A 22,281-nucleotide genomic window follows, 5' to 3' on the forward strand; every position below is an offset into this window, starting at 1 on the left:
AGCACATAGTCTACTGCTCAATGGAGGGAGTAGGCTATCTTGGTGACATATGTAGGCTGATATCCTTCTCCAAGTAAAATCGAGTTGGGCGGAAACAATTGGCCACGTTAGATACTGCTGAAGGCATGTGATAGGCTACAGCTGTGGGAACCAACCATAGACATTTGGCGAGTTTTTTTTGCATGGCCCGGTGCCCCGGGTGGGTGGAGATTTTACTTATGGACCAATTGAATTGTCTAAAATCTATAAACTCCGCCTAACCAAGGCACCGGGCCATGCAAAGCGAACTTGTCCATTAAAATCTGGGAAGTAACTGACTTCGGCATTCACAACTATGTGAAGCGAGCCACAATAAGGATTAGCCACAATAGTGGAAAGTGCATGCAAACGGATAAAACATTGCAATCATGCCATATTTGGACTAAATAATGCTAAAAAAAGGTCAGAATTTTGTTAAATAAATTAAACAAAAGACAATTGGTTAATTTGACACAAACACATAATAAATCAGTTGGAATCACTCTGTGGATATACAAAAATATTATAAATGCAATATATAAAGTGTTGGTCCCATATTTTTGAAGCTGAAAAAAAGATCCCAGAAATATTTAATACTCACAAAAAGCTTGTGTCTCTCAAATTGTGTGCACAAGCTTGTTTACATTCCTGTTAGTGAGCTTTTCTCCTTTGCCAAGATAAGCCATACACTTGACAGATAAGCCATCTTTTGACGAAGAGGAGTAGTAAGGATCGGAAGACCAATGCGCAGTGTGGTACGTGTTCATGCTCTTGATTAAAACAATCGAACACTGAAACAAAACAATAAACGACACGTGAAATTAAACACCCACGAAACACAAGTGGAAAAAGGCTACCTAAGTATGGTTGTCAATCAGAGACAAGTAACGACACCTGCCTCTGATTGAGAACCATATCAGGCCAAACGCAAAACACAGCCCATACTAAAACAAAGACATAACAAGGTCAGTACGTGACCCCCCCCCCAAAGGTGCAGACTCCGGACGCAAAACCTGGACTTATAGGGGAGGGTCTGGGTAGGTGTCTGTTCACGGTTCTGGTGCGGGACGTGGACCCCACTCCACCATAGTTTTTGTCCGCTTCCTCAACCGCCTCCGTGGCCTCTTTCGAGCTGTGACCCTCGCCGTCGACCTCGGACTGGGGACCCTAGCAATGTGTCCCGAATGGACAGGAGATTCCAGCGGCACCAGACAGTCGGGAGACACCGGCAGCTCCGGAGTGAAGAACGACTCCGACAGCACCGGAGTGACGGGCGATTCAGGGAGCTCTTGACTGACGGGCTGCTCTGGCAGCTCCTGACTGACCGGCGACTCCGGCAACTCCTGACTGACAGGCGGCTCTGGCAGCTCAGGATAGATGGGCGACTGGCAGCTCAGGACAGACGGGTGACTCTGGCAGCTCAGGACAGACGGGCGACTCTGGCAGCTCTCAGGACAGACGGGCGACTCTGGCAGCTCTCAGGACAGACGGGCGACTCTGGCAGCTCAGGGCAGACGGGCGACTCTGGCAGCTCAGGGCAGACGGGAGACTCTGGCAGCTCAGGACAGACGGGAGACTCTGGCAGCTCAGGACAGACGGGAGACTCTGGCAGCGCTGGGCAGGAGGAAGACTCTGGCAGCACTGGACAGGCGGGAGCACCTTTAGGGAGGAGACGGAGAGACAGCCTGGTGGGGGGCTGCCACCGGAGGGCTGGTGCGTGGAGGTGGCACTGGATAGACCGGACCGTGAAGGCGCACTGGAGGTCTCGAGCACCGAGCCTGCCCAACCATACCTGGCTGAATGCTCCCCGTAGCCAGGCCAGTGCGGCGAGGTGGAATAGCCCGCACTGAGCTGTATTGGGGTCACCATGCGTAGTGCTGGTGCCATGTTCCCCGGCCCGAGGACACGCTCTGCAGACCAGATGCGCTGAGCCGGCTTCATGGCACCTGGCTCGATGCCCAACCTAGCCCGGCCGATACGAGGCGCTGCTATGTACCGCACTGGGCTATGCCTGCGCACCGGGGACACCGTGTGCATCACGGCATAACACGGTGCCTGCCCGGCTCTTTCTCCACGGTAAGCATGGGGAGTTGATGCAGGTTTCCTACCTGACTTCCCCACACACCCCGTGAGCTTCCCCCCAAGACATTTTTGGAGCTACCTCTCGGGCTTCCAGTGCTGCCGTGCTGCCTCCTCATACCGCCGCCTCTCCGCTTTCGCTGCCTGCAGCTCTGCCTTGCGGCGGCGATATTCAGTAGCCTGTGCACAGGGTCCCTTGCCGTCCAGAATCTCCTTCCATGTCCAGGAGTCCTGAGATTGCTGCTGCTGCCCGTTACCACGCTGCTTGGTCTTTGGTGGTGGGTGTTTCTGTAATGGTTGTCTTCCTCTGACGAGGAGGAGTAGTAAGGATCGGAGGACCAATGTGCAGCGTTGTACGTGTTCATGCTCTTTATTAAAATAATCGCACACTGAAACAAAACAATGAACGACATGTGAAATAACCAAACCGAAATAGTTTTGTGTGGAACAAACACTGACACAGAAATTAAACACCCACGAAACACAAGTGGGAAAAGGCTACGTAAGTATGATTCTCAATCAGAGACAACTAACGACACCTGCCTCTGACTGAGACCAGGCCAAACGCAAAACAACATAGAAAACCGAACATAGACAACCCACCCAACTCACGCCCTGACCAAACTAAAACAAAGACATAACAAAGGAACTAAGGTCAGAACATGACATGTGGCATATGAAAAAGCTGATTAATCAGCATGATCATGTCACAGGTTTACCCTATACTGGGGGCAATAAAGGACCACTCTAAAATATGCAGATTTGTCACACAACACAATGCGACAGATGTCTCAAGTTTTGAAGGAGCGTGCAATTAACATGCTGACTGCAGGCATGTCCAGCAGAGCTGTTGCCAGACAATTGAATGTTAATTTATGTACCATAAGCCACCTTTGTTGTTTTAGAAAATTTTGCAGTATGTCCAGCTGCCCTCACAACTGCAGACCGTGTGTAATTACGCCAACCCAGGACCTCCACATCCGGCTTCTTCATCCAGCTTCTTCACCTGTGGTATCGTCTGAGACCAGCCATCCGGACATCTGATGAAACTGTGAGTTTGCACAACCGAAGACGTTCTGCACAAGCAAGCTGTCAGAAACCCTCTCAGGAAAGCACATCTGTGTGCTTGTCGCCCTAACCAGGGTTTTGACCTGACTGCAATTTGGCGTCGTAACAGACTTCAGTAGGCTAATTCTCACCTAAGATGGGCACTGGCACGCTGGATAATTGAGCTCTTCACGGCTTAATCCCGATTTCAACTGTACCGGGCAGATGACAGACAGAGTGTATGGTGTCATGTGGGCGAGCTGTTTGCTGATGTCAACGTTGTGAACAGACTGCCCTGTGGTAGTAGTGGTGGGGTTATGGTATGGGCAGGCATAAGCTACAGACAACTAACACAACAGCATTTTATCGATGGCAATTTGAATGCACAGATATAACGTGATGAGATTCTGAGGCCCATTGGAGTGCCATTCACCCACTGCCATCACCTCATGTTTCAGCATCAGCGGAGGCTCCCCAAAGGAGGAAGGGGAGGACCATCCTCAGTGAATTTCATAAACACATTTAAATGGTAAAACATTAAAGTTGTCCTTTTTAGACAAAACTATACTAAAATATAACCACACCACTAAATAATTTATTAAAACACACACTATTTTGCATAGAAGGTAGCCTCAACAGCAGTCTGTAGGGTTGCACCATGGTATAGCCGGAGGACAGCTAGCTTTTGTCCTCCTCTGGGTACATTGACTTCAATACAAAACTTAGGAGGCTCATGGTTCCTTCCATAGACTTACACAGTAATTATAACAAATTCTGGAGGACATCCTCCAGCCTATCATAGCTCTTGCAGCATAACAGATGCTTGGGTGTTGTCCACCCAAACAAAGGTAATTAATATAGATAATTAATATAGTTCTGAAAGCATAAGTTACTGCGAGATCGCACTGCAGTGTAAAAAATGTGGTGAGTGGTTGACTCAAAGAGAGAGAAAGACAATAGTTGAAAAATTTTGAAGAAATTAATTTCTTCCAAAAAGAAGGTGAAGCAAGGGAGAAATAGAGAAAGTGTCATTTTTTCAGTTTTACTTAGCTAGCAAATGCAGCTAGCTAGTTTAGCCTCCTGAAACACCCTAAAACAGATGGATGCTATGTTAGCTAGCTGACTATGACTTTCCAACACAACACTGGAACTCTTCTCTTCAAGTCAAGGTAAGCTTTTGGTATTATTTCCACCAGGGCCCGCCGGTGTAACTGCTTACTAACTGTACACTGTGACATTACTGCATGATTTTAGTGGGTTTACTAATCAGTTCTATGAGCTATGCTGACTATGATGTTACTTTAGCCAATATGGGGACAACAATGTAGGCTGTGTCTAGCGGTTTGGCTTGGAAAGGTTTTTTCGCATGGTCACATATAGCTGATGTGTAGTGCATTGAAGTCCACAAGCAAAGGGAGGAGGAGAGCACATAGATGCGAGAAGGAATAGAATGTTGCTACTATGAAAGTAAACTGGGTTTACATGTGATCAGGGGTGTATTTATTCTGCCGATTCTGTTTTCACCCTATATCAGCTAGATTACATTTACATTTACATTTAAGTCATTTAGCAGACGCTCTTATCCAGAGCGACTTACAAATTGGATGCATGCAAGAGTGTGCAAGGCGGTATTGTCTGTCCATTTGTCACTTTCTGTCACTTCAAATTTGTCTCTCGACCTTTGTGCACCTACGTTGTAAACTTTCATTCATAGGCTAGGGAAAAAGGGTTTATTCAAATATCATGCAGTACTCAAATATAGTAGTGTTATGTAGTAGACTAAACCTATCGCAGTTACATTGAACTGGGTGAATGGAATATGAATGAGAGTCATCTAATATGCTGTAATAGAAATAAGACCATGCTCATGAAAAAAATGGTCCTCATCTTAAACGGCACTGATCGCCACTATTCAGTATGACAATGCACAGCCCCATGTCGCAAGGATCTGTACACAATTCCTGGAAGCTGAAAATATCCCAGTTCTTCCATGGCCTACATACTCACCAGACACCCATTGAGCACATTTGGGATGCTCTGGATCGATGAGTATAACAGCGTGTTCCAATTCCCACAAATATCCAGCAACTTCGCACAGCCATTGAAGAGGAGTGGGAGAACATTCCACAGGCCACAATCAACAGCCTGATCAACTCTATGCGAAGGAGAACTATTGTGCCGCATGAGGCAATTTGTGGTCACACCAGAAACTGGCTGGTTTCCTGATCCACACCCCTAGTTGTTGTTTGTTGTTTTTTTAGGGGTTGGGCATCTGTGACCAAAATAATGTATTGACATTCATATTGCAATATATAGCCTTACCTGTGGATCTTGGGTCCATGAAATGGGATATCAGATTACCCAGTGACACCAACAGATTACAATTCTGAATAGTTTATAGAAATATTAGCATCGTAGCTCTTATTGCGGGACTCTGAAACCACTGTGAAATGAGCCACGCAAAAACAGCTGTCTGCCCCGAGCTCCCTGGCAAGGGAAACTCTGATGTCTTGGAATAGGCTAGTTGATACAATCAATGTTGCAAGTTCTCGTACCAGGAAGAAATTATATCTACTTTCACCCCTTGCTATAGGCCTATGTATTTTACTTAGCTGACAATGGAAGTTTTATAGGCCTACAACTACATTGGCCTATAGGCTATCTCTGAGGTCTATGCACTCTGTAGCTGCCAAAGGCTGGTGATCTTGCATTTGCTGCGTTTTAACTTTTAGATTTGTATAAGTTTTATTCCGATTTTTATGATTTAATCACGTGACAATGAATTTGAGAAACAAAAACATTATTATTGAAATGAAACTGTTCCACGACAAAGCGCGTGCACACATAGGAGGTCCTGTGAAAACAGGAAATTGAAAAATCAAATGCCTGCTTCACGGATTCGTTCTGATGGCTTTTGCTGGACAATCGCTGGAAAATAAACTTGGTGAACTCCGTGCAAGGCTTCAATTTCACAAAATACTTCAGGTAAGGGACGACCCCCATGAAACGGACAAAAATGAATGGCATCTTATTGGCATTGGGCCAACCCTATACACAATCGCAAATACTACTCAATTGGGTGGCAGTTGGTTAAAAACATATTGCAAGCGGAACATGTCAAATGCTGGGTGTAATAAACCAAAAATCCAAAAGGTGTCGAGCGCGCTCCACTGTAGGATTTCATATGTGACATGGTCAGAAAGTCAGGTCTCAAGGGTGAAATATTCAAAATCTTCCATATGTAGGAACCGTATGAACATACGTTTGTCTTATTTTATGAGAGTTTGTCCATAAGGCCTAGAAGGTCAATTTGTCATGTTTGATCATAGGAAGTCAGAATGTGTCATTGGTGTTGATTCAGCATGTTAATTTCATAATGGGATGTCCTTGGCAATGGACACTGTCAACTTTCAGAAGGGCATGTTCACACTGACAATATAGCATATACGTAATGGACACTGTACAAAAGCTATATATTGGCAATGGACACCGTCCAACTGCAGCATAACGTGTTAAGACTGGCAATGTATTATGTGTATTGGACACAGTCCATTAGCAATCTATTACAAAGGGCATTTACCGTCACAAATTGCACATGCTCTAATATATTGCTGAAATGCCCAATTGTCTGGCTCATTGAACTCGAGGTGGCCTAGCAGTGTGAGTGGTTCCTCTCCATCGCTCGTTATTGATGATTTCAGCCTGTCATTAGGGCATGTTCAATTCGTGATGGTAAATCCCTAATTAAATGTATTGGAAATGTTCACTGTCCAAGCAATACTTTACAATGGGCATTTACCATCACGAATTGGACATGCCCTCCTTAATATATTGCTGAAATGCCCAATTGTCTGGCTCGTTGAACTCGGGATGGCCGAGTAGTCATAGTGGTTCCTCTCCATCTCTTGTTGGTGTTGATTTCAGCCTGTCCATTTGGTGATGGTAAATCACTGTTTAAATTTATTGGAATTAGATACTGCCCCTATGACCTTCAAGTCTTTTAATGCAGTGTTTTCCACAGAGTGATTTTTTTTTCTTTTAGGGTCAATTTAACTTCTTCAATATAGGGGGCGCTCTTTTAATTTTTGGATAAAAAAACGTTCTCATTTTAAACAAGATATTTTGTCACGAAAAGATCCTCGACTATGCATATAATTGACAGCTTTGGAAAGAAAACACTGACGTTTCCAAACCTGCAAAGATATTGTCTGTGAGTGCCACAGAACTAATGCTACAGGCAAAACCAAGATGAAATTTCATACATGAAATGCCCCAGATTTTGAATGCACTGTGTTCCAATGTCTCCTTATATGGCTGTGAATGCGCCAGGAATGAGCCTACACTTTCTTTCGTTTCCACAAGGTGTCTGCAGCATTGTGACATATTTGTAGGCATATCATTGGAAGATTGACCATAAAGAGACTACATTTACCAGGTGTCCGCTTGGTGTCCTCCGTCGAAATTATTGCGCAATCTCCAGCTGCGTGCACTTTTCCATTTGGTTCAGAGGAGAAAGGCAACTGCCACGAATGATGTGAAAAACACCTTGAGGATTGATTCTAAACAACGTTTGCCATGTTTCTGTCGATATTATGGAGTTAATTTGGAAAAAAGTTTGGCTTTGTAATGACTGAATTTTCGGGGGTTTTTAATTGGCCAAACGTAATGAACAAAACAGAGCGATTTCTCCTACACAAATAATATTTTGGGAAAAACTGAACATTTGCTATCTAACTGAGAGTCTCCTCATTGAAAACATCCAAAGGTAAATGATTTCATTTGAATGCTTTTCTTGTTTTTGTGAAAATGTTGCCTGCTGAATGATAGGCTTAATGCTATGCTAGCTATCAATACTCTTACACCAGTGCTTGTGTAGCTATGGTTGAAAAGCATATTTTGAAAATCTGAGATGACAGTGCTGTTAACAAAAGGCTAAGATTGTGAGCCAATATATTTATTTCTTTTCATTTGCGATTTTCAAGAATAGTTAACGTTGCGTTATGCTAATGAGCTTGAGGCTATGATTACGCTCCCGGATACGGGATTGCTCGACGCTAGAGGTTAACAACTTCCGGTTGTACCAGGAAGCTTAAAATTAACACAGGTAATCATAATAGTGGCCTGATGGATTGTCATTGATGACAGATTGATACTATTTGCATGGTCGCTGCGGTCAGACCTAGCGAGCTACGGTCAAGTGGGGCTACTTGTTATACTCGGCACGACCTAGGGTCTACGGTGATGCCATTTGCCAACACTTTGAGTGTTGATTTCAGCCTGTCCACATGGTGATGGTAAGTCACTGTTTAAACTTATTGGAAATGGATAGTCAGCCATTAAGTCAGCCATCCATCAGTCAATAAGATATCATACTGACACCAAACAGATACTTGTGGGCGGCAGGGTAGCCTAGTGGTTAGAGCATTGGACTAGTAATCGAAAGGTTGCAAGTTCGAATCCCCGAGATGACAAGGTACAAAGCTGTCGTTCTGCCCCTGAACAGGCAATTAACCCACTGTTCCTATGCCGTCAGTGAAAATAAGAATTTGTTCTTAGCTGACTTGCCTAGTAAAATTTTTAAAAATAAAATAAACATACTGATACCAAATCCACTTTGTCCAACTCTTTTAGAAGCCAACTATCATATATTTCAGAGCCGGACCTAAATTCACAGCGCCTTCTGTTAAAACACACAGTTACGTTCTAGCTGTGGGTCCAGTTCTGACATTATGTGTAGGCCTAGCTGAGGCTACCCCGAATGTTAATTAGTGCTGAAAATGCACTTTTTACGGCGTTGCTATGGGGTCCCTGAAAGAGCTTTCGGACAGAGACTTGTAGGTTCCGTCTCTATGGGATGAGGCGGTTTCAATGCACCTAGTCTTGTGATTCTTGGACTTTTCTAAATGTTGTCATTTTTGAGAAGTTAAAAGTGAATTGAAGATATTGCAAATGGACGAGGTTGTTTCCCGGCATGTTTCTCAACCTTTTAGAGCCACATAACTCATTGTGCACTCCCAACATAAGCTTTAGAACAGGTTTATAAAGTTTCAGAGTTCTAGGTCTGATGGTTCTTTGATGGTTTGAATGGCGGTAACTATTGCAGGCTCTGTGTGTCTGTAAGCCCCACACTGTGTCACCCCATGTTGGCTGGTTGTGTGTGAGTACAGAAAATCACAAAAACCTGCCTTAACGCGCCTCAACTGGATCTATAACAAAATAAAACTTGTTTTAGCAAAAAAAAATGTTTTAGCATCATGAAATGTATGATTTCTCGTGAACTACGATAGATAAATGGCTGGTTCTATTCTTCCTTTCAGCGTAGACTTATATAATTTGACGTGAAGTGAAGTTAGCTCAGTATTGCCATTTTCGACAATTAATCCTACAAAATGTACATAGCGTTGTGGCCTCGACGCTATCTTGTCTCTGGGTTAAAAGTACATTTAGCCACCTCTGCGCTCACTGAGTTTTGTCTTTGAAGTCTGTTCCGTTTATGAGAAACGCCCATGTCCATTTGGTTATGAAATGTTCATTTGCCATATACAGTCAGTTGCCATCTGGTGGAATTTCCGGTACAGCAGAAAAAAGTTGAAATATATATATCTCAGAAACTGAGTGTCCTTTGTTTTTACTGAGACGTGTCTTACTGACAAAACATTTGACTCTGCTATTCAACCAGACGGCTTCCCCATATTATGAATGGATCAGACGGCGTCTTCTGGTAAGAGTCGGGGGATGTGTAGGTTTGCTCATAAACACTTCCCGGTGTTCTGAAGATGAAAACATCGGCAGCTCCTCTTCACCTGACCTGGAGTTTCTGATGCTAACATGACAACTCCACTATATGCCGATAGAATTCATGTGTGTTATTATCACAGCTGTGTACATACCGCCACAAGCAAACACCAAGGTGGCACTCAAGGATTTGTACAAGAATCCTCTTGCCCGGAAGCAGTTTTTATTGTCCCGGGGGACTTTAACTCTTTTGGGATAGGGGGCAACATTTTTACCTTTGGATAAATAGCGTGCCCAGAGTGAACTGCCTCCTACTCTGTCCCAGATGCTAATATATGCATATTATTAGTAGTATCGGATAGAAAACACTCTGAAGTTTCTAAAACTGTTTGAATGATATCTATGAGTATAACAGATCTCATATGGCAGGCGAAAACCTGAGAAAAATTCAACCAGGAAGTGGGACATCTGAGGTTTGTAGTTTTTCAAAGCTTGGCCTACCAAATACACAGTGTCTATGGCGTCAAGTTGCACTTCCTACGGCTTCCACTAGATGTCAACCTTCTTTAGAAACTTGAATGAGGATTCTACTATAAAGGAGGGGCTCATGAGACCTGTTTGAGTCAGTGGTCTGGCATAGTGCCTTGGTCTCAAGACGCGCGCTCCCGACAGAGTCACCTCTCGTTCCAGTGCTTCTCTTCAGATATAGGAATTCTCCGGTTAGAACATTATTGCTGTTTTATGTTAAAAACATCCTAAAGATTGATTCCATACATCGTTTGACATGTTTCTAAAGGACTGTAGCGGAACTTTTAGAGTTTTTGTCTGGATGAAGTGCCTGCACCTCATGAAGATGGATTACTGGGCTGAACACGCTAACAACAAGTGGCTATTTGGACATAAATGATGGACTTTATGGAACTTTATGGAACAAATCAGTAATTTATTGTCGAACTGGGATTCATGGGAGTGCCTTCTGATGAAGATCATCAACGGTAAGTGAACATTTATGGTGTTATTTCTAACTTCTGTTGACTCCAAAATGTCGGATATTTTTCTGGCTGGATTGGGCTCTGAGCACCGTTCTCAGATTATGCTTTTTCCGTAAAGATTTTTTGAAATCTGACACAGCGGTTGCATTAACTTGTTATGGCTGCAATCCCGATATCGGGATAAGTATCATCAACAACCGCTGAATAGCATAGCGCTACATACAATATTACTATAAATATTTATATTCATGAAATCACAAGTGTAATATAGGAAAACACAGCTTAGCCTTTTGTTAATCCACCTGTCGTGTCAGTTTTTGAAATTATGCTTTACAGCGAAAGCAATCCAAGCGTTTGTGTAAGTTTATCAATCGCACGATAAAACATTAAGTACACTTAGCATCAGGTAACTCGGTCACGAAAATCAGAAAAGCAATCAAATTATTTGTTTACCTTTGATGATCTTCAGATGTTTTCACTCAAGAGACTCCCAGTTACACAACAAATGTTCCTTTTGTACAATAAAGATTATTTTTAGATCCAAACTACCTCTGTTTGTTTGTCGCGTTATGTTCAGAAATCCACAGGAAAGAGCGATTACGACAACGCAGACAAATTCCAAATAGTTTCTATAATGTCCACAGAAACATGTCAAACGTTTTTTATAATCAATCCTCAGGTTGTTTTTAAAATATATAATCGATAATATATCAACCGCAAATGTCTTTCACAGTAGGAGAGGGAAAAGCAATACCTATCCAAACTCTGTTGCGTGAGCAAAACTCATGTGACCACTTGACGCGATGTTATCGTTCTGGCTCATTTTTCAAAATAATAGCCTGAAACTATGTCCGAAGACTGTTAAAACCTTGAGGAAGCGATAGGAAAAAGAATCTGGTTAATATCCCTTAAATTGAGCAAAGGGAGGCTATGGAACATGGAACATTCAAAATAGAAGCCACTTCCTGTTTTGATTTTCCTCAGGGTTTCGCCTGCAATATCAGTACTGTTATACTCACAGAAAATATTTTGACAGTTTTGGAAACATTAGAGTGTTTTCTATCCAATAATAATAATAATACGCATATATTAGCTGGCCGTTTACAATGGGCACCTTTTCATCCAAACTACTCAATGCTGCTCCTGCAGCCATAAAAAGTTAAGGGGACGTCTATCTTTAATTCTGTGAATAACAGTTTTATCTTTTATCAATATTTATTATGAGTATTTCTGCAAAATCACTGGATGTTTTGGAATCAAAACTTTACTACACATAAGGCGCCAATGTAAACTGAGATTGTTGGATATCAATATGCACATTATCTAACAAAACATACATGTATTGTGTAACATGATGTCCAATGAGTGTCATCTGATGAAGATCATCAAAGGTTAGGGATTAATTTTATCTATATTTCTGCTTTTTGTGACTCCTATCTTTGGCTGGAAAAATGGTTGTGTTATTTTGACTTGGCTATGACCTAACATAATCATATGTTGTGCTTTCGCTGTAAAGCATTTTTTAAATAAGACATGATGAGTAGATTAACAAGATGTTTATCTTTCATTTTCTGTATTGGACTTGTTAATGTGTGAAAGTTACATATTTCAAAAAAATATTTTTGAATTTCGTGCACTACCTCTTCAGCGGAATGTTGTCGAGGGGTTCCGCGTGCAGAACGCCTGCCCTAGAAGGGTTAACCAAGCCCGTCTAAAACACATTTTCTCCAAGTAATCACCAACATGAATCTTTCCCCACAAAGATGATCGACCATGTATACACAAAGCAATTCCCCTCTCACACTTCGGCCAATCAGATCACATCTCTTTGTTCCTACTCCCCGCCTACAATCAGCAAGTTACCAACAAAGAAGATTAGTAAGGCGCTGGACAGAGGAGGCAGACTCAATGCTGTATGATTGTTTAGGAATACTGATTGGAATATTTTTTTAAATCCACCCAACCAGCACTCATCTAGCAACATTGAGGACTATACATTGTCCGTCACAGGCTTCATTAAGAAATGTGTTGGTGACGTTTTACCCTCAATAACAATCTGGACATACCCCAACCAAAACCCTGGAACCCCGATGACTCGTTGGCGTGTGACCCGTTCAAGGCAAGCAGGTACGAGCTCCGCAAATCCATTAGGACGCAAAAAGACAATACAGACTCAAACTTGAATTGATGTTCGACAATTTAGACTTGCGTCAAATGTGGAAAGGACTACACCCTTTCATAGACTACAAAGGAAAAGCCAGATTTACGGTGCCCACCAAACCTCCCTCTCAGATGAGCTTAACAAATTCTGTGCTTGCTTCAAGGCAGACAATACTGAGCCATCCACGAAGACTCTCCCTGCTACGGATGACCAGGTTCTCTCGCTCTCCGAGGCTCACAAAACCAGCGGCCCAGATGGCATCCCTGGCCGCATCCACAGAGTGTGTGTTGGCCAGTTGGCGGTCATCTTCTCGGACATCTTCAACCTGTCCCTGTCCCAGGCTGTATTCCCCACCTGGTTTAAGGAGACCACCATCGTCCCAGTGACCAAGAAAAACAAAGTGACATGCCCAAATTTCTATTGCCCAGTCACGCTCACCTCGTCATCATGAAGTGCTTCGAGAGGCTGGTCATGGCTCACACCAAGGTCAGCATGCCAGGCACACTGGGCCCAATCCAATTTGCCTACTGCACCATCAGGAAGATGCTGTCATAACTTGCTCTGTTGGTTGAGGATCATAGGCGCTAGATTTTCCCCCACCAGTTTTATGACTGGTCGTAAATACCATGAAGAAACTTTGCATTTGGCAGTATTGAGGGGAAATAAACCTTTTTGTTACAAGGAGATTCCTCCTTCCAAAAGGTGGAATAATTAAACAATATTTCTGTATTCCAAACAATTAAATTGTCAGTGGGTCCTTAAAGAACAATCCTGCCGAATTCAATACTAATTGGTGATGTAACTAAGGACAGTAGATAAACATAGCTGTATCTCTGAATATGTACAGTGGGGCAAAAAAGTATTTAGTCAGCCACCAATTGTGCAAGTTCTCCCACTTAAAAAGATGAGAGAGGCCTGTAATTGTCATTATAGGTACACTTCAACTATGACAGACAAAATGAGAAAAAAAGTTATCTAGAAAATCACATTGTAGGATTTTTAATGAATTTGTTTGCAAATTATGGTGGAAAAAAAGTATTTGGTCAATAACAAAAGTTTATCTCAATATTTAGGTCAAACGTTTTCTGTAAGTCTCTGCAGGGGCAGCCATAAAAAGTAGCTTGGATGAAAAGTAGCTTGGATGAAAGGTCCCATATCAAACGGCCTGCTCCTAGTTGCTAATATTTGCATATCATCATTAGTATTGGATAGAAAATACTCAGAAGTTTCTAAAACTGTTTAAATTATGTATGTGAGTATAACATAACTCATATAGCAGGCAAAAACCTGAGAAATTCCACTTCCTGTTTTTTTTCTGGAGGTGGCAGATTTTCAACCAAGGTCTCATTGAACTTACAGTTTTCATTTCCTACGCCTTCCACTAGATGTCAGCAGTCAATAAAACTTTGTCTGATGACTCTAATGTGAAGGGGGATCGATTGACACAGGAAATATTCACCACAGCCATGAGTGGACCATGTTTTCACCAGGCGCGTTCACAGATGAAGGACCTGCGTTCCATCGCTCATCTGAAGTCCTTCTAATTCTCCAGTTGGAACATTTTTCAAGATATATGTCAACAACATTCTAAAGATTGATTCAGTACATCGTTTGACATGTTTCTACTGACTGTTACGGAACTTTTGGACATTTCGAACAAATCAAGCATTTATTGTGGACCTGGGATTTATAGGACTGCATTCTGATGAAGTTCATCAAAGGTAAGGAAACATTTATCATGTATTTTCTGGTTTCTGTTGACTCCAACATGGAGGCTAATTTGGCTACTGTTCTGAGTGCTGTCTCAGATTATTGCATGGGTTGCTTTTTCTGTGAACTTTAAAAAAATCTGACATAGCGGTTGCATTGAGGAGAGGTATATCTATAATTCAATGTGTATAACTTGTATTATCATCTACATTTATGATGGGTATTTCTGTTGAAACGATGTGGCTATGCAAAATCACTTGATGTTTTTGGAACTAGTGAATCTAAATAGCCAATGTAAACTCAGATTTTTTTCTGTAAATATGAACTTTATCAAACAAAACATGCATGTATTGTGTAACATGAAGTCCTATGAGTGTCATCTGATGAAGATAATTCAAGGTTAGTGATTCATTTTATATTTATTTATGCTTTTTGTGAATACCTATATTTTGCTGGAAAATGGCTGTGCTTATTGTGGTTTGGTGGAGACCTAACATAATCTTTTGTAGTGCTTTTGCTGAAAAGCCTATTGGAAATCGTACACTTTGGTGGAATTAACAACGAGAATAGCTTTAAAATGATATAAGACATGTATGTTTTAGGAATTGTAATTATGAGATTTCTGTGGTTTGAATTTGGCGCCCTCTATTTTCACTGGTAGTTGTCATATCGATCCCGATATCAGGATTGCAGCAATAACAGGTTAATGGGATAAATCTACTCTAAGAGTATAAAGCGGTTTGAGAGAAGTTTGGAATCCTAATCAACCAATATACAGATTGTAGAATCTGCCTAAAGACATGAAAACTTAAGCGAAAGTAAATGTTTTGGAAACACCACTGGTGGATAAATGCGTAGTGCACACAAAATGTACTTTTTCCGCTTAAATTATCATGCACTGAATATATGTATTTCAATGTGTTTCCATTGCATTTTCAACTCTACCGATAGTTTTGTCATAAAAACTGTTGCGCTGAATAGCAAATATGCCTTCTCTGGTCTTGACACGTGTGCTCTAGTCAACAGCTAGCAGTTACAGTACAGGTACAGTGGATGCTCATTTAAAAGTTGCATCATACTGCAGCACACCTTGAGGCTGATGCAGCATTCTGTGTCACATTATCTAAATGTCAGCCATTTTTTCTGTTAATGGGAGTTATTGCTAGTTTGACCACCAGAGGGCATCTTTGAGAAGCCTATTTGATAGTCTTCCATATTGGCATTAGCAGAGAATTTCAAACATTTTTTAAAATACCATAGTATATGGGATTGATTTGAGGAAATTTGGCTTAATTCATTTGATAAATATTCTGGTGTTTCTATTCCATGAAAAACTAAATACTCAGGGTTTCCATTAGGATGGAATGGAAAGTATGGCTCTGTACAACGTGACGGTAGGCTACAGCATAAAAGGATTGGAGGATTGTAAATTGTTTGACTTCATTAGACAACTTTGTTCCAATATTTCTGTACATCAGTGATATTTATTCCCATAGTAATTTGTTATCGATCCATAACTAAATCAACATCTGCATTTTTAAATATTATTTGTCACTTTGCGAAAGCATAAAGATGCTGATGACAAATACATTATAATATGCCACCTGCATTTGTTTTTAGGCTATTGTGCAGTCCAACAAGTAAACATAGCCTACAATACATACTGTAGTAAACATGCGAAAGTGCCTAATTCCTTACAAGAGGGAGAGCAGGTCATGTCTGTACTACAGAATTTGGGCATGTGGGAGACCGGGGTTCAATTCCCAGATGGAGAGGAAGGAGTAGGCTGTCCTTCTAAATAAGATGTGTTCTTAACTGATTCCATATGTGATATTTCAGAGTTGTGATGTCTTCACTATTCTTCTACAATATATCAAATAGTAAAAACAAAGAGAAATCCTGGAATGAGTAGGTGTGTCTGAACTTTGACTGGTACTTGCTTAATTCATTTCATTAATATTATGGTGTTTCGCTTCCAAGAAAAACTCTCTGTGTTTCTGTTACGATGGAACGGAAAATATGGCGCTGTACAATGTGACGGTTGGCAGTACAGTACTGGGCTATTTAGCGAAAGAATCCCTGTGTCATGTGGGCAGGGCACATGGGAGACTGGGTTTCAAAACCCCGATGGGGAGGAAGGAGTGGGCTGTCCTTGTAAATAAGAATTTGTTCTTAACCAATTTGCCTAGTTAAATTCAATCTGGAGTGCCTGTGCTGGTTGTGCGGGTAGGCTAGTCTAGATGAGATTATTATGGATAAGAGCAAGAATATTTGTATTTGTCAAATGGTAATCAAGCATCGATCATCATGTCACCAGAATAAGACCCTCAATATTTATCGGAAAAGATTATCAAGATCACCATGGACCTTCACCACCATGTGAAGGTCATCGTAATTGATTTAATCTGTAGCCTAATAAACTGCATGGTTTCCAGAGTCGTAGTGGGAGGACCACACACCATATCATCACGTGACTCCAAGGTTCTTGTGATATGATGGCTAATATATCAATATTTGCTCACAAGGACATTTCCATCGCCATTTTTCGCATAATTAATTTTACCAACACAAAAAGATCATGTCAGATTTTTTTTTAAATGTTATGACTTTGGAAACATGGTTATAGAATCTAACCCAGGTGTCTAACCTTGAGCAGGTAGCGGTCAACAGACTCTCGGTCCAGAGGGGAGTTGACGTAGATCTCTCCATAGGTGTGGTTCACTGTCCGGATCTCAAACACATCCTGCATGTTCCCTGCCACCAGCCTGAAGTACACCTTAGAGAGCGAGACAAAGAGGAGGGGATGGAGTGAGTTGAAAGACAGCAGGGAGAGCAGGTGAAGAGCTTCTCCCCCTCTCTCTCTCTTCTCTTCTCTCTCTCTCTCCTCACCAGTCCATTTTTCCCAGCATCTTTGTCGCGCCCAAGCACCACAGCCACTCTCTTCCCGATGGGTGTGTTCTCTGGAATCTCCACCAATGAATCAGATGTGATATCAAACTCTGGACTGTTGTCATTCTCATCCTGTATGGTGATTGACACCTGTCACATGTATAGACAAAGCCAATGAGGGAATGTCATTGACAAGAGGGCTAAGATGCTACAAAACTTTGAATTGAATTTATGCTTTTGAAAAATTTGGTATGCTTTTGAAAAATAATAGAAAAATACTTTTGTGACATATACATACACTTCATTAAGCTTTGAATTAAAACTTTGAATTAAAACAGTAATCCTGAGCAACACCTACCTTCTGCAATTTCCCCATGAGATAGCAGTAACGAGGTGAAAATACAGATTATCATTAACTGACCATTTCTACAACAAAACAGATAACAACATCGTGTCGCGGTTTATTATTGAAAACAGATGAGACCTGACAACCGGGAATAAAAAGCAACTACTGTCCAAACAAGAAAAGAAAGAAATTAAGAAAAAAAGAAGCGTCTGTCATACCACAGTGGAGTCTTTTTTGGGTCCCCCATCGTCAGCCACTACAGTCAGGGTGTAGAGGTCCCCCTTCTCCCTGTCCAGCAGCCCTGTGACTGTGATACGGCCCTGGGGATGGACAGGGAGAAGGAGAGAGCAAGAGAGGGAGAAAGGAGTAAAACAAATTAACAAACAATCTGATTTATCCTAGTTTTAAATATATATGCTGAGCAGTGTATAGTATCCAACAGGGTTGGGTTTAAATTCCATTTCAATTCAGTCAATTCAAGAAGTGTCACGCCTTGGTCTTAGTATTTTGTGTTTTCGTTAATTAGTTGGTCAGGCCAGGGTGTGACATGGGTTTATGTTGTTGTATTTCATGGTGGGGTTTTTGTAGTATTTGGGCTTGCGGCTGAGTAGGGGTGTTGTATAGGCTTGGCTGCCTGAGGCGGTTCTCAATCAGAGTCAGGTGATTCTCATTGTCTCTGATTGGGAACCGTATTTAGGTAGCCAGGGTTTCACTTTGTATTTCGTGGGTGATTGTTCCTGTCTCTGTGTAGTGTTCACCAGATAGGTTTTACGTTCCGTTTAGTTGTTTTTGTATTTATAAGTTATTTCGTGTATCGTCATTTGTTCCATTAAAGAACATGAGTAACCAACACGCTGCATTTCGGTCTGACTTTCTTTCGACAAACGAAGAACGCCGTTACAGAATCACCCACCACACACGGACCGAGCAGCGTGTTAACAGGCAGCTGGAGCAGCGAAGGGAGGATGTTATGGACAGCAGAGGATTGGAGTATACGACGTGGGAAGAAATAGACAGGTGGGCGGCCGACCCAGAGAGTGCCGGAGCCCGCCTGGGATTCGCTGGAGCAGTGTGAAGAGGGCTATAGGATAATGGAGTCGAAAAGAGTGACACGGCGGAGCAGAGCGAAACCAGACAATCAGCCCCAAAAATGTCTTTGGGGGGGGGGTCAGAGGGAGAGTGGCTGAGTCAGGAGACAGACCTGAGCCAACTCTCCCTGTTTATCGTGAGGAGCCAAGGAGGAGACCAGAACCGGTGTTGGAGGTGAGCGAAGCAGAGACTGTGAAGGAATTAATGGGGAAATTGGAGGAGAGAGTTATGAGGGAGTTGCTAGTTTGGTGCTTTAGGTATAAGATTCGTCCGACGGAGCGTGTCGGGGATTTATTGGCACCTGGGTCAGCGCTCCATACTAGTCCTGAGGTGCGTGTTAGTCGGCTGGTGAAAAATGTGCCAGCCTCACGCACTAGGCCTCCTGTGTTCCTACCTAGCCTTGCACGTCCTGTGCCAGTCCTGCTCTCAGGCTCTCCAGTACACCTTCACGGTCCAGTCCATCCTGTGCCACCTTCACACACCAGTCCTCCGATGGTAGCTCCCCGCACCAGGCTTCCTGTGCGTGTCCTCGATCCAGTACCACCAGTTCCAGTACCACGCACCAGGCCTTCAGTGCGCCTCGCCTGTTCAGCGCAGCCAGCGCTTTCTCCCTCTCCTGCGCTGTCGGAGTCTCCCGCCTGTTCAGCGTTTCTAGAGCCTTCCTCCTCTACAGCGCTGCCGGAGCCTCCTGCCTGTTCGGAGCAGCCTGAGCTGCCAGTCTACATGGAGCAGCCTGAGCTGCCAGTCTACATGGAGCAGCTAGAGCTGCCAGTCTGCATGGAGCAGCTAGAGCTGCCAGTCTGCATGGAGCAGCCAGAGCTGCCAGTCTGCATGGAGCAGCCAGAGCTGCCAGTCTGCATGGAGCAGCTAGAGCTGCCAGTCTGCATGGGGCAGCCAGAGCTGTCAGTCTGCTTGGAGCAGCCAGAGTTGCCAGTCTGCATGGAGTTGCCAGTCTGCATGGAGTTGCCAGTCTGCATGGAGTTGCCAGTCTGCATGGAGTTGCCAGTCTGCAAGGAGCTGCCAGTCTGCAAGGAGCTGCCAGTCTGCAAGGAGCTGCCAGTCGGCAAGGAGCTGCCAAAGCTGTTAGTCTGCATGGAACAGTCAGAGCTGTCAGTCTGCAAGAAGCCGCCAGAGCTGTCAATCTGCATGGAGCAGCCAGAGCCGCCAGTCAGCATGGAGCAGCCAGAGCCGCCAGTCAGCATGGAGCAGCCAGAGCCGTCAGTCAGCATGAAGCAGCCAGAGCCGTCAGTCTGCCAGACTCTTCCAGATCTGCCAGTTCCATTAAAGAACATGAGTAACCAACACGCTGCATTTCGGTCCGACTTTCTTTCGACAAACGATCTGCCAGTCAGCCAGACCCTTCCAGATCTGCCAGACAGCCAGACTCTTCCAGATCTGCCAGACAGCCAGACCCTTCCAGATCTGCCAGTCAGCCAGACTCTTCCAGATCTGCCAGTCAACCAGACTCTTCCAGATCTGCTATTCAGCCAGACTCTTCCAGATCTGCTATTCAGCCAGACTCTTCCAGATCTGCCAGTCAACCAGACTCTTCCAGATCTGCTATTCAGCCAGACTCTTCCAGATCTGCCAGTCAACCAGACTCTTCCAGATCCGCCAGTCAGCCAGGATCTGCCGGATTCAACTGCCTGGCTGGGCTTCATCTCCGTACTGGGCTTCCTCTCAGTACTGGGCTTTCTCTCAGTACTGGGCTTCCTCTCAGTCCCGAGCTGCCCCTCAGTCCCGAGCTGCCCCTCAGTCCCGAGCTGCCCCTCAGTCCCGAGCTGCCTCAGTCCCGAGCTGCCCCTCAGTCATGAGCTGCTCCTCAGTTCAGTGGGGTTCTGGGTGAGGACTATTCGGCCATGGTCGGCGGCGAGGGTGGATCATCCCAGGACGCGAAGGGGAGGAACTATGACATTTATGGAGTGGGGTCCACGTCCCGAGCCGGAACCGCCACCATGGACAGACGCCCACCCGGACCCTCCCTATGGTTTTGAGGTGCGTCCGGGAGTCCGCACCTTAGGGGGGGAGGTTCTGTCACGCCTTGGTCTTCGTATTTTGGGTTTTCGTTAATTAGTTGGTCAGGCCAGGGTGTGACATGGGTTTATGTTGTTGTATTTCATGGTGGGGTTTTTGTAGTATTTTGGATTGCGGCTGAGTAGTGGTGTTGTATAGGCTTGGCTGCCTGAGGCGGTTCTCAATCAGAGTCAGGTGATTCTCGTTGTCTCTGATTGGGAACCGTATTTAGGTAGCCAGGGTTTCACTTTGTATTTCGTGGGTGATTGTTCCTGTCTCTGTGTAGTGTTCACCAGATAGGCTGTAATAGGTTTCACGTTCCGTTTTGTTGTTTTTGTATTTATAAGTTATTTCGTGTATCGTCATTTGTTCCATTAAAGAACATGAGTAACCAACACGCTGCATTTCGGTCCGACTTTCTTTCGACAAACGAAGAACGCCGTTACAAGAAGAATGCTTTCAAGTGAAAATCCTAATTGGATTTGCTTTTTACTTCCTGAATTGAAATGGAATTGACCTTAACCCAACAGTCCAATAAGAGTGAGACATGCTAATACGGTGTTACACCCCTGGCTGTCCACCGACTCACCGTGATACTGTCGATCTTGAAGAGGGCAAGGGCGGCTGGTGATGTGTCCGGGTCAAAGCGATACGACAGCTGGTTGAGGTTGTCCGCCGACTGTGCCTGCACCTGCACCACCTCCGTTCCTGTGGCAATGTTCTCCAGGAGTGACACCTCGTAGCCCGCAGAGAAGAACGCCACTGCCTCGTCCAGCTCATTAAGTAAGGTCACATAGACCATGCAGAAGCCACGGTGGAATGGTGGCGCCTGGTCGGTAGCCGACACATTCATCAGGTAGCTGGTCTTGGTCTCGTAGTCTAGGTAGTCTACAGTGGTCACCAGGCCCGTGCTCACATCCACATCAAACTTACGATCGGAGCCGGAGTCCAGGGCGTAGGCCACTGCCCCGCCGTCACCTGGATGAAGGAATGGCAGGATAGAGGGGAGGGGAGGAGAGGGAGAGACAGGGAAAATCATAGAGGGAAGGAGGTTGGGCAAAGGGAGGCAAAACAAGAGAGAGAAGACAAAAAATGATAAATGTAAAAATATTTTTTTAAGTATGTAGTCATGCATTGCTACACATACCGATCTATGTACTACAGTGCCCATAATGCTCTGTACAGAATATTCTGTTTTATTT

At 43.7% G+C, this 22,281-nt stretch overlaps 1 protein-coding gene across 2 annotated transcripts in view; it reads right to left on the bottom strand.

The window, feature by feature from the left end:
• LOC135504722 (cadherin-23-like) overlaps positions 1 to 22,281 on the bottom strand; it is a 611,744-nt gene that overhangs the window by 171,151 nt on the left and 418,312 nt on the right. For both annotated transcript variants that reach the window (XM_064923533.1, XM_064923534.1), the window contains 5 exons: positions 21,669 to 22,057; positions 18,196 to 18,297; positions 17,990 to 17,992; positions 17,632 to 17,781; positions 17,390 to 17,518 (listed from right to left, as the gene is read on the bottom strand). In XM_064923533.1, coding sequence (XP_064779605.1) covers positions 17,390 to 17,518; positions 17,632 to 17,781; positions 17,990 to 17,992; positions 18,196 to 18,297; positions 21,669 to 22,057 — 773 coding nt within the window. The remainder of the gene's footprint in view (positions 1 to 17,389; positions 17,519 to 17,631; positions 17,782 to 17,989; positions 17,993 to 18,195; positions 18,298 to 21,668; positions 22,058 to 22,281) is intronic.

This window comes from Oncorhynchus masou, chromosome 18 (genome assembly GCF_036934945.1).
Source record: "Oncorhynchus masou masou isolate Uvic2021 chromosome 18, UVic_Omas_1.1, whole genome shotgun sequence".
NCBI lineage: Eukaryota > Metazoa > Chordata > Actinopteri > Salmoniformes > Salmonidae > Oncorhynchus > Oncorhynchus masou.